Source organism: Pan troglodytes, chromosome 6 (assembly GCF_028858775.2).
Source record: "Pan troglodytes isolate AG18354 chromosome 6, NHGRI_mPanTro3-v2.0_pri, whole genome shotgun sequence".
Classification (NCBI taxonomy): domain Eukaryota; kingdom Metazoa; phylum Chordata; class Mammalia; order Primates; family Hominidae; genus Pan; species Pan troglodytes.
The window spans coordinates 45,515,174-45,531,895 of NC_072404.2; the positions used below are offsets into that span (position 1 = coordinate 45,515,174).

The window sequence follows — 16,722 nt, forward strand, 5'->3', positions numbered from 1 at the left end:
TTTTGCTGGCAAAACATTACATTTACATAGGAAAAACTGAAACCAATAATAGCACTAAAACATCAGCCACCATATTGTCACTTGACGTTTTTTGTTGTTGTTTGGTGTTTTTTTTTTTTTTTGAGACAGGGTCTTGCTCTGATGCCCACGCTGGAATGCAGTGGTGCAATCACAGCTCACTGCAGCCTTGACCTCCCCGGCTCAAGTAATCCTCCTGCCTCAGCTGGGACCACAGGCTCGTGGCATCGTGCCCAGCTAATTTTTGTTTGTTCGTTTGTTTTTGAGATAGCCTCACTCTGTCGCCCAGGCTGGAGTGCAGTGGCATGATCTCAGCTCACTGCAACCCCCGCCTCCTGGGTTCAAGCAATTATTTTGTCTCAGCCTCCCAAGTAATTCCAAGCTGGAATTACAGGCATGCGCCACCACGCCCAGCTAATTTTTGTATTTTTAATAGAGATGGTTTTTCGCCATGTTGGCCAGGCTGGCTGGTCTCAAATTCCTGACCTCAAGTGATTTTCCTGCCTTGGGCTCCCAAAGTGCTGAGATTATAGGCATGAGCCACCATGCCTGGCCTAATTTTTTTAAAAAAGTCTTTGTAGACACAGGGTCTTGCTTTGTTGCCCAGGCTGGTCTCAAACTCCTGGACTCAAGCACTCCTCTTGTTCAGCCTCCTAAAGTGCTGGGGTTACAGGCATGAGCACTTGAAATTTTTGACAGAAAGGTTCTAACTTGCTGATGAAACTAAATGCATTTGGTTTCTTTTTTCTTCTAGATTTGGAATGGAGAGAAATGGAAGGAGATGATTGCGAGTTCCGTTATGGAGGTAGAAACTATAGGATTTGGCAACAGATTGGACTGGGGAGAGGGGGAGTGGGTAAAGTGACAGATAACCGGGATTTTATATTTAGAACAATTGGGAGAAGTTGCCATCTTGGTGAGAAAGAAGGGTTCTAGGTTTAGCTTCAATTAATTTGTGTCAGCCAAGGGTGCATTATTTGATTGACACTTCATTTTCCATTGCTTTTTCCATAGATGGTACAAATGAGGCTCAGGACAATGATTTTCCAACAGGTAAGCATTTTCTCTGCCTTTTCTCTCTGTTCTATGAAAGGGGGTTATCATCTAGGCCAGCAGTTCCCACACCTGACTGTATCAAATCACCTGGGGAGGCAGAGCACTCAGGTTTAGGATGCCCTACTTCATTAACCCTTTATACATTGTTAACCATATTGCTAAAAAAAAAAAAAAAAAAAAGAAACCCTGGGAAGCTTGCTAACCACATAGAGTAACCAGCCCCCCCGCCCACCACCCAACATACTCACTGCCTGTAATAAGTTAGCACGTTTGGAGGTGAAACCCAGAGATGTTTCATTTTTTAACAAGTTCCTGAAGTGATTGATTCTAATGTACAGCCCGGTTTGGAAATGATTTATCTGGTCCAACACCTTCATTTGCAGATCAGGATACTGGGCCCAGAGCTTCCAAACAACCTGCCAAGGGCCACACACTGGGCAGGAGTGTTTTCTTTGTCTTTTTCCCATTGCCTTTTACTACCATGCTACTTAAAAAATAAAAAGTTATTCCATGTCTGGACAAGAAAAACAATGTTCCTAGTTTCATTCAGGCAAAGCTAGGAAACCTGAGTAACACCTATTTTGGCACAATGTGACTCTTCCCATATAGTACTTTTGTTTTTGTAACAAGTTCATAGGTCCCCTAATGTTCTGTGGGGCAGTCCTGTGGCCACAATGCCTGTGGAACTCTCTGAGCAGAGTGTCCAGCACTGTGAGTCCTGCTGGTCGTATGGAAAGTGGTCTTGAATCCATCACTTGACCTTCTTGGGAAACAGGCAGAGGGCTGGGTCACCCAGTGTTTCCTTTCATGGTTTATCTAAGCATCAAAGCAGCATCATACACGTTGCTTCCTCTCTCGAGAAAGGAACTGGAAAAAAGGCTGCAGGGCAGTGGAATTTGTATTTATTTCATGCATTAACATTTAAAGTGACTCAGCACGGTGCCTCACACCCAGCACTTTGGGAGGCTGAGGCAGGCAGATCATTTGAGCCAGAGAGTTCAAGACCAGCCTGAGCAATATGGCAAAATCCCGTCTCTACAAAACATACAAAAACTAGCCAAGTGTCTTGTGCACCTGTAGTCCCAGCTCCTCAGAAGCTGAGATGAGTGGATCTCTTGAGCCTAGGAGATCAAGGCTGCAATAAGCTGTGATCACACCACTGCCTTCCAGCCTGGGTGACAGAGTGAGACACTGCTTCAAACAACAACAACAAATTTTAAGACAACTAATTAATATGCAGCATGAACATTAGTAAGGTGCTGGGCCAAGACCTGGATGGTGAATGGAATCTTCAGAGGTAGCAATACTGTTTCAAGCATCTAGCTTATAAGATTTTATATTGTATAGGGTGATATTTGAGTATCTGCGCAAGTAAGTGCTCACTTACTAACAGTCTGCACTGAATATTTTAATACATTTAAAATTTAAAACTGCATTAAAGCCAGGCACCATGGCTCACACCTGTAATCCCAGCACTTTGAGAGGGCTAGACAGGTGGATTGCTTGAGTCTGGGTTCGAGACCAGCCTGGGCAACATGGCAAAAACTCATCTCTACAAAAAAATACAAGGATGAGCTGGGTGTGGTGGCACACACCAGTAGTTCCAGCTACTTGGGAGGCAGAGGTGGGAGGATCTCTTGAGCCCAGGAGGTTGAGGCTACAGTGAACTGAAATCATGCCACTGCACTACAGCCTGGGTAACAGAGTAAGACCCTGTCTAAAAAAAAAAGAAAGGGGAGAGGAAAAAAAAAAAAAAAAAAAGAAAACCTGCATTATTGATTTCAGGTTTGCAAAATGGTTGTTTAGCTATAATTGCTGACTCTTTATGCTTAGTGATTTCTTTCTAGTTCCTTTAAAATATTCTCTTATTTCTAGAGAGGAAAAAAAAACAAAAAAACATTAACTAGAAAGCCAGAGAGTGATTCAGTGATTATGACTCCTGTGGGAACTTCCCAGTGACTCTGAGTAGCCCACCGAAGCGACACAGTGGGGAGATGAGGCCTGCATTCAGCTTGTAGGAGTCATGTGCTGCTCACTGTAGCCAATTAATTTTGAGCTCAGTGTTAGATCTTACAGGTTTCTAGAAAGACCAGAAATATGGCTTTTGCAAGAACTCTTCCAGTTGTTAAATGTAGCTTCTTTATTTCTGTTCTTTCTTTTGTTTAATGTCACATATATCTGTGGTTAGGTTGGTACCTATTGTACCTTGATGTCAGGGTTCCAGCCCTGCCTTGATCTCAGGTCAGCCTTGAGCACACCCTGAGCCTCCTGTGCCTGCACTCTGCTCTCTGAAGGGGGTCGTCACTCTCCCCATCCTGCTGGGCTCTCCTTCACCAGCTCTTCCCTGGCCCCTAGCTCAGAAACACAGGGTGAGCACTTATGTCTTCATTTCTTTCCACAGTGGAGAGAAGCAGGCTTCAAGAAATGCTGTCACTTTTGGGCCTAGAGACGTACCAGGTCCAGAAACTCAGCCTCCAGGACTCTCTGCAGATCAGTTTTGACAGTATGAAGAACTGGGCCCCTCAGGTTCCCAAAGACTTGCCCTGGAATTTCCTCAGGAAGTTGCAGGCCCTCAATGCTGATGCCAGGAATACCACTATGGTGCTGGACGTGCTCCCAGACGCCAGGCCTGTGGAGAAGGAGAGCCAGATGGAAGAGGAGATCATCTACTGGGACCCAGCTGATGACCTTGCTGCCGACATTTATTCCTTTTCTGAGCTGCCCACCCCTGATACGCCAGTGAACCCCTTAGACCTTCTCTGTGCCCTGCTGCTCTCCTCAGACAGTTTCCTGCAACAAGAAATAGCGTTGAAAATGGCCCTCTGCCAGTTTGCACTCCCACTCGTGTTGCCTGACTCGGAGAACCACTACCATACATTTCTGCTGTGGGCCATGCGGGGCATTGTGAGGACATGGTGGTCCCAGCCCCCAAGGGGCATGGGGAGCTTCCGGGAAGACAGCGTGGTCTTGTCCAGGGCGCCCGCCTTCGCCTTCGTGCGCATGGACGTCAGTAGCAACTCCAAGTCCCAGCTTCTCAACGCCGTCCTCAGCCCGGGCCACAGGCAGTGGGACTGCTTCTGGCATCGGGACCTCAACTTGGGCACCAATGCCCGGGAGATTTCGGATGGGTTGGTAGAAATTTCCTGGTTTTTTCCCAGCGGAAGGGAGGACTTGGACATTTTCCCAGAACCTGTGGCCTTTCTGAACCTGAGAGGTGACATCGGGTCTCACTGGCTGCAGTTTAAGCTCTTGACAGAAATCTCCTCCGCTGTGTTTATATTGACTGACAATATCAGTAAGAAGGAATACAAATTGCTGTACTCCATGAAGGAGTCAACCACAAAATACTACTTCATCCTGAGTCCCTACCGTGGGAAGCGCAACACAAACCTGAGATTTCTGAATAAGTTAATTCCTGTGCTGAAAATAGACCACTCGCATGTCCTGGTAAAGGTCAGCAGCACTGACAGCGACAGCTTCGTGAAGAGGATCCGGGCCATCGTTGGGAATGTGCTGCGGGCACCCTGCAGGCGGGTATCTGTGGAGGACATGGCGCACGCAGCCCGCAAACTGGGCCTAAAGGTCGACGAGGACTGTGAGGAGTGTCAGAAAGCGAAAGACCGGATGGAGAGGATTACCAGGAAAATCAAAGACTCGGATGCCTACAGAAGGGACGAGCTGAGGCTGCAGGGGGACCCCTGGAGAAAGGCAGCCCAAGTGGAGAAGGAGTTCTGCCAGCTCCAGTGGGCCGTGGACCCCCCTGAGAAGCACAGGGCTGAGCTGAGGCGGCGGCTGCTAGAACTTCGAATGCAGCAGAACGGCCATGATCCCTCCTCGGGGGTGCAGGAGTTCATCTCGGGGATCAGCAGCCCCTCCTTGAGTGAGAAGCAGTACTTCCTGAGGTGGATGGAGTGGGGCCTGGCACGGGTGGCCCAGCCGCGACTGAGACAGCCTCCGGAGACGCTTCTAACCCTGAGACCAAAGCACGGGGGCACCACAGACGTGGGGGAGCCGCTCTGGCCTGAGCCCCTAGGGGTGGAACACTTCTTGCGGGAGATGGGACAGTTTTATGAGGCTGAGAGCTGTCTTGTGGAGGCAGGGAGGCTGCCGGCAGGCCAGAGGCGTTTTGCCCACTTCCCAGGCTTGGCCTCGGAGCTGCTGCTGACAGGGCTGCCTCTGGAGCTAATCGATGGGAGCACGCTGAGCATGCCCGTCCGCTGGGTCACAGGGCTCCTGAAGGAGCTGCACGTCCGACTGGAGAGACGGTCAAGGCTGGTGGTTCTGTCAACCGTCGGGGTGCCAGGCACGGGCAAGTCCACACTCCTCAACACCATGTTTGGGCTGCGGTTTGCCACAGGGAAGAGCTGCGGTCCTCGAGGGGCCTTCATGCAGCTCATCACAGTGGCTGAGGGCTTCAGCCAGGACCTGGGCTGTGACCACATCCTGGTGATAGACTCCGGGGGCTTGATAGGTGGGGCCTTGACGTCAGCTGGGGACAGGTTTGAGCTGGAGGCTTCCTTGGCCACTCTGCTCATGGGACTGAGCAATGTCACCGTGATCAGTCTAGCTGAAACCAAGGACATTCCAGCAGCTATTCTGCATGCATTTCTGAGGTTAGAAAAAACGGGGCACATGCCCAACTACCAGTTTGTATACCAGAACCTTCATGATGTATCTGTTCCCGGCCCTAGGCCCAGAGACAAGAGACAGCTCCTGGATCCACCTGGTGACCTGAGCAGGGCTGCAGCCCAGATGGAGAAACAGGGCGACGGCTTCCGGGCACTGGCAGGCCTGGCCTTCTGCGACCCTGAGAAGCAGCACATCTGGCACATCCCAGGCCTGTGGCACGGAGCACCTCCCATGGCCGCAGTGAGCTTGGCCTACAGTGAAGCCATATTTGAATTGAAGAGATGCCTACTTGAAAACATCAGGAACGGCTTGTCGAACCAAAACAAAAACATCCAGCAGCTCATTGAGCTGGTGAGACGGCTGTGAGTGTGCAGAGAAACCCAGTTCAGGTGTAGGAGGCTGCTGTGGGCAGCCCTGTCTGATGGGGCACCCGTGTGGGGCTGTGCTCTGGTGCCTGAGAATGGCTGGTGCCCAATCGACGTGAGAAGACGAGCAAAAGACAGAGGGTTTGGAGTCTCCTCAACAGTGTTAAAAGAGGAAGTGACCTCACAGACCAGCTCAGAGATGTTACCAGGAATATCACAGCCCCCAGGGTAGGGAGACAAGCAGCAGTTTGTTCTGTCTCAGCTCCTGTCAAGGATCCTGCGGGGTGGGCCCTCTGTATAGCTGCTCTCTGTCACTGGCCCCTGGAGTGGGAGCAGTGTCCTTAGTCACTGCAGGCCCAGGCGGGCAGGTGGTCCCAGGACAGAGGTGGGGAAGTTGTCCTGAGGAAGCAGAAGTAGGCCTTGCTCCCGCCCAACCCAAGGGCCTCCAGTGGACCAGCATTCGAGATGTGAGTGCCCGTGGTGTGCAAGGCACTCCCATGGCACCGTATTTATTGACTGATCTGTGAAGGCTTCCCTGACCCCTGCCCAGGAAGAGTTCACTGGTCGCTCTGTTGTGCCCCACAGCACTTTGTTATACCTCTGCCACACACTTCACGCAGCGTGTTGTAACTCATGTGTTTACATGTCTGTCCCCCCAGGCTGTGAGCTCCTTGAGGGCAGGGACTGTACATTCTCCAGCTCTGTGTCCCCAGGGCCTGGCACATTGTAGACGCTTAATAAATGTCTGTTAAATGAATGAGTGCACAAGTGATGGTAATGGGCAGGTTCTGCCTCTCTGTGCCTTAATTCTCCTGTTTCTCAAAGAGGATAGCAGCATCTGTCTGAGGAGGGTGTACGGTACAGGCAGTATCTGGAATGGTAGATAGCACAGAGATGTACCACTTAAAAAAGCCATCCTGTTCCCTCTCTTTAAGGCAGGAGCCATTCTTCAGGCTGTTACTGGGGATTAAAACTAAATACCTTCACAGTAACTCTGAGGTCTTTCCACTGTCACCCCATTTCACAGTTGAGGAAAAGGAAGCCTAGAGCAGGTAATCCCCTGCCCCAGAGCTCACACCTGGGTGGGCAGAGCTGGAGCGGATGAAGGGTGGTGCTGTCACGCCCAGCCCTGCATCTCTTCCTCTCATCCTCTCCAGACTCCCATGGCTTCTGGGCTCACCCCTGGGCAGCCATGTCAGTGCCAGTGCCTCCTCTTACATCCTCCCCGACCTCATCCACAGCCCACTTGCCACCATTCGAACCAGAGGCTTGGCCAAGGACTTGGTAGTTCTGCCCTGTCAGTTTTCCCGCTGGAGTCCTTGCCTGCGCTGGCCCTTCCCAGAGGCCAGTGTCACCTCACTGGGCCTCAGAACCCCACCTGAGCCCTTTCACCAGCTCTAGGAAGCTCTGCTTGATCCTCTGGGCCTTGCTTAGACCTTGGAGCCTCTTTCTCTTCGTGTTTCTTGACTTCAGAGAAACCAGGCCCTTCCCCAAGAGCTCCTACCATGTTTCTTGTCCTCCTTTCACTAGACACAGCAAGGGAGCCTTTAGCTCTCGGGAGCTCACCAGCCTTCTAGACTGGAATCCTTTCTTGAACAAAAGGCATCCTGGTCCCTCTTCTGGAGATGCCTGGCAGCCTGCCTGCTGTGGATTTCTGGATTCCCCAGATGCTCCACCTGCTGCTCCCGGTACATCCAAACTGTTGCCTCCTGCGTTCCAGGAGCCTGGTTCTCTGCAAACCTGGTCTCTTGGTAATAAGTTTAGGAAAACCTTTCCCTTTTTCATTTTCCTGCTCTGTTGCCTGGGCTGGAATGCAGTGGCGCGATCTCACTGCAACCTCCACCTCCTGGGTTCCAGTGATTCTCAGCCTCCCAAGTAGCTGGGACTACAGGCGCCCACCATCACAAAAATACAAATAATTTTTGTATTTTTAGTACAGACAGGGTTTCACCACGTTGGCCAGGCTGGTCTCGAACTTCTGGCCTCAAGTGATCCGCCTGCCTCAGCCTCCCAAAGTGCTGGGATTACAGGAGTGAGCCACCGTACCCAGCCTCCTCCCACCCTTTTTGAAGGGTTGATGTTTCAAGTCTGTGAACTGTGGATGGGCCTTGCCTTTAGCCCTCCAGTCAGTGCTGCTCTTAGGATTCCAATGAACACAACACCCAGGACTTGCCTTTCATATCTGGAGCTCAAAATGCTCACCTTCAGGTCCGAGAAGCCCCAGAACTTGCCATGGGGCTACTGGACGGTCATGTCCTTGGAGCCAAGCTGAGTAGAGAGAGAGCCACCCAGAAAGGTGGACAGGGCGGCAGGCTGCTCACCAGAGCATGGCCGTGTGCTCACAAGGGGTCCTGTTTGATGAAAGTGTCAAACCAAGCAAGTACCATCTTGGAGGAAATGGGCCTGAAGAGTGCTTGGGACAAGGAACAAGCGTGTCTTCGCCTCTCTTGTGAGATGAGGTGTAGCTTGCTTCAGCACATTGGATGTCCGGCCTGGTTTTGAACCTCAGCCTTACTTCCTACTAATTATATGACCCTTTAGCAAAGTTACTTGGCTTCTCCAAGCCTTAGTTCCCCCTACTAGGGCCTGTGTAGGAATGGAAGGTGCTTACACAGTGCCTGCCCTGTGGTGGAAAAGCCAGTCTGTGCATGAGGTAAGTGAGGCATCCATCTCTGTGTCTACACCATTCTGCACACCCATGAGGTTTGTGGAGAGGAAACTGCCTTCTGCATCAGCCTCAAACATTTTAACATGTCAGATCAGGATTCATCTTTTAATCAATCAATGGTACCTTAAGATAATTTGCAGCCAGTTTTCCTTCTTAATGGTATGTAAAACAGCATCTTCTCATCGATATTATCTTAATTTACTGAAACAGCACCTAGCAGAACTGGTGGTGGTGTGCAGTTTATACAATATAAACCTGATCTGGTAGCTACCCCAACTCCTCAGGTGTGGTGTATTAGCCCAGTAAAAGGGAAAATCCTCTTTCTGAGTCACTAATAAAATAATTTGGCCATAAACCTATCCTGATTTCTTCTAAGACTCCAACAAAATTTCACCAGAGTGCAGCTTTATGAGCACTGATGAGTCAGGGCTGTACAAGAGCCAAGATGACCTTGGTCCTGGTCTCCTGTCATTTCCTCAACCACACCCTCGCCCCGCCACATACACACTTTGGAGGCCATGGTTTCTTCCATGCTGCTGTCTGCCTGTGGGCCCCTTCTGCCTGTCTCTGGCCCTGGTTGACTGGCAGGCACATCTCTCAGAACAGCCTCTGGTGCCAGTCGCACCTCCATTCGTGCCCACCCAAGGGTTCAGAGGCCTTTCTGTGCCCTTCTTGGTCCTTAGCACATTTTCATTGTCTCCTCATCTGAGCCCATTATATCTAGATCTAGCAGTTTCTGGGAGCCAGGGAGTGGCAGTCTCAGGGGCTGGAGCTCATGAGCCCATCCCTCGGTCTTCTCTTTCTTGAGTCCGCACCCCCTCTATCCTAAGCACCAGTTTGGCTTCTTCAGGTTCTGACTTTTAGCCCAGGGTTCTGGTGTGGCACTGGGCATTTCTAATTGCCCACAGCTCTGATAACAGGGGAGTGGATTCCTTGGGACCGCAAAGCTGATGTCAGTAATTATAGCTGGGGACCTCACCCACCAAACCCAGCCCTTGTGCCTCAACAGAAGGAGAACAGAGGTGGGGGGATGGAGCAGGAGCTCACAGGGAAAACGGCTGAGCTGTCTTGGCAATCTGGTTTGACACGCCTCTCTGCTTTACTCATAGGGTTTCAGTTGTTTGACCTATTTCTCAGAATAGAGCTGAGAGCCTCTGGGATTTTTCCTAGTGAACGAGTTATTAGGAAAAAAAGAATCACAAGGAATAATGTAAAAACCATAGGTTTACAAAGTGTAAAGTGTCAGCAGTTCTGAGTTAGGATAAGTCAGCTGTAAAGAGAACCACCATGAGTGGAGTGATATCGGCTCACCCTGCAGCCAACAGGAAGGGAGATGTCACCCCACTGCCCCCAGGCTGGATTCTGAAACTCTTCAGGCTCTGGAAGTACAAGGGGGCTGACAGCTCCCTTTTACACAGTGTCTCTCCATGGCCCAGCCAGTGCTGTATCCCCTGAGCACTCTGGGTGAGCCCATGGTGGCTGTGCTGCACCCAACTGGACAGATCATCTCAAAGAAGTCCTGACCTCCCAGCAGACCCCTCCTCCCTTCTTCTGCCCTTGTGACCAAGAGTGGTGGGCGTGGACTATGGCTATGTTCCTTAGAGAGCTGCCATAATCTTCCAGGAGCATCCAACAGCACTCTCCCCGAAAGGGGGCTCTGCAAATACACATTTTGGGAGTCTCCCAAATAAACTGAGTGAGTTCAGGACACTGGTTCTCAGCCCCGACTGCAAATTGAAATCATTTAAGGGGCATTTTAAAAGTGTGAGTGCCTGCCCTCTCCCCACAGAGGTGGTGTGGAACCCAGGGGGCTCTGTCATGCAATTGCGAATCACTGCTTTGAGAGCATAGGAGCAACTTCTGGTTCTTGGTTATTATGTACAGAACAAAGGCTCATGTCAGAGAAAAAGCAGTTTTACATCCCTGTCTCTGCATTAGGCTCCAGGAAGGGTGCAGATGGGTCTTTCACATGGGGTCGTATGCTCCTGGCCTTTCCATGTCCAGGCAGTCCTTGAGGGCCACTTGGGAGCTGTCTGCAGCAAGCCACAGAAACCCAGGCCATTCCCTGATCCTAACATGGTCTGAACCCTCACCCCCAGGAAGTGATACTGAAAGAGCACATGCTTTGGAGCAAAAAGGCCTGCTACCATTTACTACTTCTGTAACCTCAGGTGAGTCTGTGAGCCTCCATCTTCTGCTCTGTGAAGCCTGGAAATACTGCCTCCTTTATGGAATTAATAGGAGAAGGAAAGTGCATCAAAACAACAACAAATGGAAGTTACAGAAAAATAAAACATCCCCAGTCAGATTTTTCTGCTGATTATTTAAAACAATATAACATTCATACTGATGTATAAAAGTCATTTTAAGTAATTTTAATCATGTAAAGACCGACACGACCCCTTTCCCCCAATCACAGTATAAACAAAGCTAATAAAGGATAGATAACAAGATATTTGAACTCCAGAAATGTCTGCAACTGAAATGGCCATTGTGATGCTTGGAAAGATCTAGATCAGTTTGGAATTCCAGAGAGAGATCTCAGGCATAAGGGAGAATGGCTTGAACAGAGGAAAGCATAAATTTGATCATTTGATTGCCTACTGCTTTATGGGCTAAACTTGATTCCCAACCACAGCCTTCGTGATGCGGCCCCTGCCCACCTTAGGCCCCAATAGGTGTTGTGCCATTGCCACCTCTGCCTCTGATCAGCCCAAGGATCTTGTTTCCCTTTCTCCTTCCCCTTTCCTCTGATTAGGGTGGTGTTGCTATGAGTTCTCACAGAACCCTCAATAGCTGGCTCATCTCCCTAACGGGATATGTGGCTATCAGGGACTCGTTAAAAACAACAACAAAACCCACAACTGCTCTCTCCCTCTGCCAGGCACATCATACTGTACTTTTCACAACCACCATTATTGTCCCCAGTTTACAGATGAGAGAAACCGAGGCTCAGAAGGTTCAGTCACTTGTCCAAATTACACAGCCAGGAAGCATTGGGTGCAGGATTTGGACTCAGGCAATTCAGATGACACATCCCATGTTCCTCACCACCTTGGAGCAAATTAATGAAACTTAACAATTATAAAATTATTGAACATTATGAAAACTTTAAAAAATAATTGTCAGTTGAAAAGGATTTCTTAGGAAATGTTGAAAGTTCTTACATTTGCAAAGTATGCATTGGAGGGCACCTCATCCCTGTTCTGTCCCTTTATTCAATATGCATAACAGTTGGGGGCCGCAGTTTCTAAAAAGTAAGAATAAAACATTTCTGGTGAAGTGGACATGGAAGACCTTATCCTTTTATTACGGGTTTTTTGAGAACCCACCTTCATGTAATCAGAGGAATCTTGGTCATGGGAAATGGGCTGGACTGAAGTCAAGAGACTTGTGTCTTGGTCCCTCTTTCCCTCTTCTCAGTGTGGTCATGGGCAACTCATTTCCACCGTTCTTCCATTTCCCCTTCCCATGGATCATAATCCAGTCCTCCCCCTGACAGGAAACCGCAGCAGTATGCAAGTACTGTACCATTAAGGGGAATGATGTAGACCCAGAACGGCCAAAATATTGGCAATTTCACATCACTCAACCAAACACAACCCATCATTGATTAAATATTCTCTTGATCCTAATAGCTTTATAAGGTAGTACCATTATTAAGGCCCATTTTATAGATAATAGAACTGAGTCTTAACTGTACGAAGATTGTTATACATGGGTCTGACTCCAGAGCCCGTGTTTTTTCCATGACCGTGGTGACTTCTAAAATAAAATATCCCGCGTTGCTATTTTTCCGTTTGACATTAATAATTACTGGATACCAATAATAGTGGCGACGCGCTGGTTTCAGCATTACAGGCCCTGCGATATTCTCACGAATCTCCTTGCCCTCCGGCCCCTTCCCCGTACTTAAACTTTTCCTTCCTCAGGGGCCAGTCACCACTGTGGTCACATGTGGCAAACCCATTCTTGCATAACTGCGTAAGTCATCCTTGAAGAATTGGGTGACGTTTTAACCAAAATATGTTTCTTCTTTATTTGTGGATAAAAGTCTGGAGGGTTTTTCTGTTTTGTTTTTCTACGAATATTATTTGGAGGCATAACTAGGACCTGGGGAAACGCTTGGCTCCTCTTCGAGCCCCGAGGATGCACGTTGGGCAGGGCGGGCTCCGGTGGGCCGCACACCCATCACCCGTACTAGCGTGAGGTTGTCGAAGAGAAAATCTCACGTTTCGCATCCTCAAATTTCCGGATCTGAAACCCTATGCAAGCAGCAACCGCGGGAGAGCGAACAGCGGCGGGATGAGCATTCACAAGGCTGAGCATTCACAGGGCTGCGGGGAAGGCGGGAGTAACAGCTGGCAGCATACCGCGGCCCCGCCCCGCAGAGGCCCTGCCGCGGCCCCGCCCCGCAGAGGCCCTGCCCCGCCCCCGCCAGAGTACAGAGTACGAGCTCCGACTTGGTCTCGTCCGCGGTCGTCCCCACCCCTCAGCGCGCTGTGGTACGTCCCACGCTCCGCTTGGCCCAAGATGGCGGCCTCCGTGTGCAGCGGGTTGCTGGGGCCACGGGTGAGTGGGGCGACTCGGCAGGTCCCTGCGAGTCGGAGGTGGGGTCCCTAGTTTCCGCCTCACGCGCCCTCCCTCCACAGGTGCTGTCCTGGAGCCGAGAGCTGCCTTGCGCTTGGCGCGCCCTGCACACCTCCCCGGTCTGCGCCAAGGTGAGCACCGCCGGGGCGGGGGCCTGGGGGCCTGGGGGCCGGGGGCCGGGGAAGCCGTGCGGGCTGAAGGGGGCGTGTCGCTGGGGTCCGAGGCCGGGCTAGGGTCGGGGCTTAGGGATCAGGGGATTGGGGCCGGGGAACAGTGCCAGCTGACTGGGGGGACATGGCGCGAGGTAGGGGTCTGGATCGGGGATCTCGTGGAGTCACGGCCCCTTTTGCTCCTAGAACCGGGCGGCCCGAGTACGCGTAAGCAAGGGGGACAAGGCGGTGACCTACGAGGAGGCACACGCGCCGCACTACATCGCCCACCGTAAAGGCTGGCTGTCGCTGCACACAGGTGAGCGGACCCCAGGCCTCCAAAAGGAGCACTCAATCCGACTGTCATGTAAACAAAATGAACACGTGTCACAGGTTTTCTTTAACTCAGGAAATAATGCTAGGGTCAGAAATCTATGAAACCAACTCAAGGGAGACATAAAAAAGCAGAGATATATATAGATCAGGATGTTGAAACAAATTTGAAGATGGATGCAAAACTGACTTTTTCCATGGCAGGCAGGGACTCAATTGATCCTCCACTGAACAGAAATTATTTGCATGTCTACAGACAAGAATTATTTTGCATTCCTGTCAGTTATCTGTAACTTACAGAGCTGTAAAATAGCTCAGAGTCAAGGAAAGGAGTGAAACCGTTGCAGAATCTGATAACCCTGAACAGTGTGCTCTAAGGAATGCAGTTTTCCACTAAAGCACAAATTTTTCTCTGTAAATATATACAGACAACCCTCGTTATTCATGAATTCCATATTTTCAGATTCTTCTACTGACTAAAATTTATTTGTAAGCCCCAAATCAACACTCTGGGCACTCTCAAGGTCACTCTGAGATGTGGGTAGAGCTGCCACCCCAGGTGCATGTCCTGAGCTGAGGTCGACAAGGCTCTGCCTAGTTTCAGCTCTCATACTGTAAAAGGTGTCCTTTTTATGGTCTAGAATCTTTTTTTTTTTAATTTGCATTTTCATGCTTTTTGTTAGTGATTTTGCTGTTTAAAATGGCCTTGCAATGCTGAAGTGCTATCTAGTGTTCCTAAGCGGGAGAAGGCTGTGACGTGCCTTAGGGAGAACATACATGTATTAGAGAATCTTTCTTCAGTCATGAGTTGCTCTTGGCCCTGAATTCAATGTTAGTGAATCTACCATATATATTAAACAAGGTGTCTTTAAACAGAAACACAAAGGAAACTAGGTTATGTATTGATTTGTTAACAAAAATACGGTGCCCAGAGGCTGAAAGGAATCTAACCCTGTATTTCCCCTAGGAGCAATGGTTCAGTATTCACTAAGTCAGTGTTGGCAGTGACTTTATAGAATATAACTATTGTGAACAATTGATAACCAACTGTGCTTTGTTTAGTACAGGGGTTCTTGGATGTTTGAGATGCATCTAGAGAACTTACTTAAAATACAGATGCTTGCCTGGCACGGTGGCTCACGTCTGTCATCCCAGCACTTTGGGAGGCCGAGGAGGGTGGATCCTGAGGTCAGGAGTTCAATACCAACCTGGCCAAGATGGTGAAACCCCATCTCTACTAAAAATACAAAAAAATTAGCTGGGCGTAGTGGCGGGCGCCCGCAATCCCAGCTATTCAGGAGGCTGAGGCAGACAATTGTTTGAACCCAAGAGGCGGAGGTTGCAGTGAGCCGAGATCACGCCACTGCACTCCAGCCTGGGCGACAGAGTGAGACTCCATCTCAAAAAAAAAAAAAAAAAGAGAGATGCTTGTCTCCCACTCTTTCAGGTTCTGGTCTGAGGTTTGGATGTAGGTGTGCAGACTCTTAGTGGACATTGTAAGGGCTGCAGGGGATCCAGGGTTCACACTGAGGAACCCACTGGTGGAAGCCCTGGGCCTAGCTCATGTCCCTAATCTCAAAAATAGCTGGTAGCCTCATCTTTCTGGCCCATGGGATGACCAGTGTTTTTATAAGGCAGCCAAGAAAGCAGGAAAGGGGCTAGATGTGGTGGCATCATCTTGAGTTTTGTACCCTGACTCAGGCCTCCATCTTCCTTTTTGTAAAATAAGGATAATGATAATACCTACTAAACTGAATTGGCTTGGGAATTAATGACATAACATACTTTGAACTTTAAAGTGTTATTTTTCTTATTCCATTAGCAGAAGAAAAGAGAAGAGGCTGGGGGTGAAGGGTGGGATTGTGCTCAGCGCTTTTGGATGTTGACTCTGGAGTTATGGCAGGGCCCTGGGGCAGTGAGGCTGATTCTTCTGTTATGCCCTTCCCTCTTCAGGTAACCTGGATGGAGAGGACCATGCCGCAGAGCGAACGGTGGAGGATGTTTTCCTTCGCAAGTTCATGTGGGGTACCTTCCCAGGCTGCCTGGCTGACCAGCTGGTTTTAAAGCGCCGGGGTAACCAGTTGGAGATCTGTGCCCTGGTCCTGAGGCAGTTGTCTCCACACAAGTACTACTTCCTCGTGGGCTACAGTGAAACTTTGCTGTCCTACTTTTACAAATGTCCTGTGCGACTCCATCTCCAAACTGTGCCCTCAAAGGTTGTGTATAAGTACCTCTAGAACAATCCCCTTTTTTCCATCAAGCTGTAGCCTGCAGAGAATGGAAACGTGGGAAAGGAATGGTATGTGGGGGAAATGCATCCCCTCAGAGGACTGAGGCATAGTCTCTCAGCTGCTATTGAATAAAGACCTTCTATCTTGTCTTGCCTCTCTGTTTTTACTCTTGGATGAGGGAACTAGAGTAGTGTTTCTTTGACGATGCTCCAGGGTTTGCAGGAAGGCTGACGCCAGTTGTTTGAAGTTTAATTCATAGCTACAGTTTGGTGAGTACCTGTGCCAATCAATCACTCTGTCAAGCACTTTGCCTAAAGTTCTTTGTTTTTTCTCAAGATGGAAAGACCCATTCAGTGTTACTTTTTAAGAATCAAAACAGGCTGGGCGCAGTGGCTCACGCCTGTAATCCCAGCACTTTGGGAGGCCGAGATGGGCAGATCACGAGGTTAGGAGATTGAGACCATCCTGGCTAACAAGGTGAAACCCCGTCTCTATTAAAAATACAAAAAATTAGCTGGGCATGGTGGCGGGCGTCTGTAGTCCCAGCTATTCGGGAGGCTGAGGCAGGAGAATGGTGCGAACTCGAGAGGCGGAGCTTGCAGTGAGCTGAGATCGCCACTGCACTCCAGCCTGGGTGACAGAGCAAGACTCCATCTCAAAAAAAAAGAAAAAACAATATGAAC

At 49.6% G+C, this 16,722-nt stretch overlaps 2 protein-coding genes across 9 annotated transcripts in view; both read left to right on the plus strand.

Moving 5' to 3' along the window:
* Nucleotides 1-6,825, plus strand: part of URGCP (upregulator of cell proliferation) — a 50,514-nt gene extending 43,689 nt beyond the window's left edge. For all 8 annotated transcript variants that reach the window (XM_016957304.4, XM_016957307.4, XM_063814168.1 and 5 more), the window contains 3 exons: nucleotides 773-823; nucleotides 1,033-1,071; nucleotides 3,476-6,825. In XM_016957304.4, the coding sequence (XP_016812793.1) occupies nucleotides 790-823; nucleotides 1,033-1,071; nucleotides 3,476-6,069 (2,667 nt within the window). In that variant the 5' untranslated portion in view covers nucleotides 773-789 and the 3' untranslated portion in view covers nucleotides 6,070-6,825. The remainder of the gene's footprint in view (nucleotides 1-772; nucleotides 824-1,032; nucleotides 1,072-3,475) is intronic.
* Nucleotides 6,826-13,201: 6,376 nt separating this feature from the next.
* MRPS24 (mitochondrial ribosomal protein S24) lies at nucleotides 13,202-16,186 on the plus strand. The gene is made up of 4 exons (XM_001135905.6): nucleotides 13,202-13,308; nucleotides 13,389-13,457; nucleotides 13,683-13,794; nucleotides 15,762-16,186. Exons 1-4 carry the CDS (start codon nucleotides 13,270-13,272, stop codon nucleotides 16,043-16,045), a joined length of 504 nt encoding a protein of 167 aa, XP_001135905.1. The 5' UTR covers nucleotides 13,202-13,269; the 3' UTR covers nucleotides 16,046-16,186.
* The last annotated feature ends 536 nt before the right edge of the window (nucleotides 16,187-16,722 follow it).

Coding starts and splice junctions, on each gene's coding strand:
- MRPS24 (XM_001135905.6), top strand. CDS start 13,270: ATGGCGGCCTCCGTGTGCAGCGGGTTGCTGGGGCCACGG. Junction 13,458..13,682: donor CCTCCCCGGTCTGCGCCAAG/GTGAGCACCGCC, acceptor TTTTGCTCCTAG/AACCGGGCGGCCCGAGTACG. Junction 13,795..15,761: donor CTGGCTGTCGCTGCACACAG/GTGAGCGGACCC, acceptor TTCCCTCTTCAG/GTAACCTGGATGGAGAGGAC.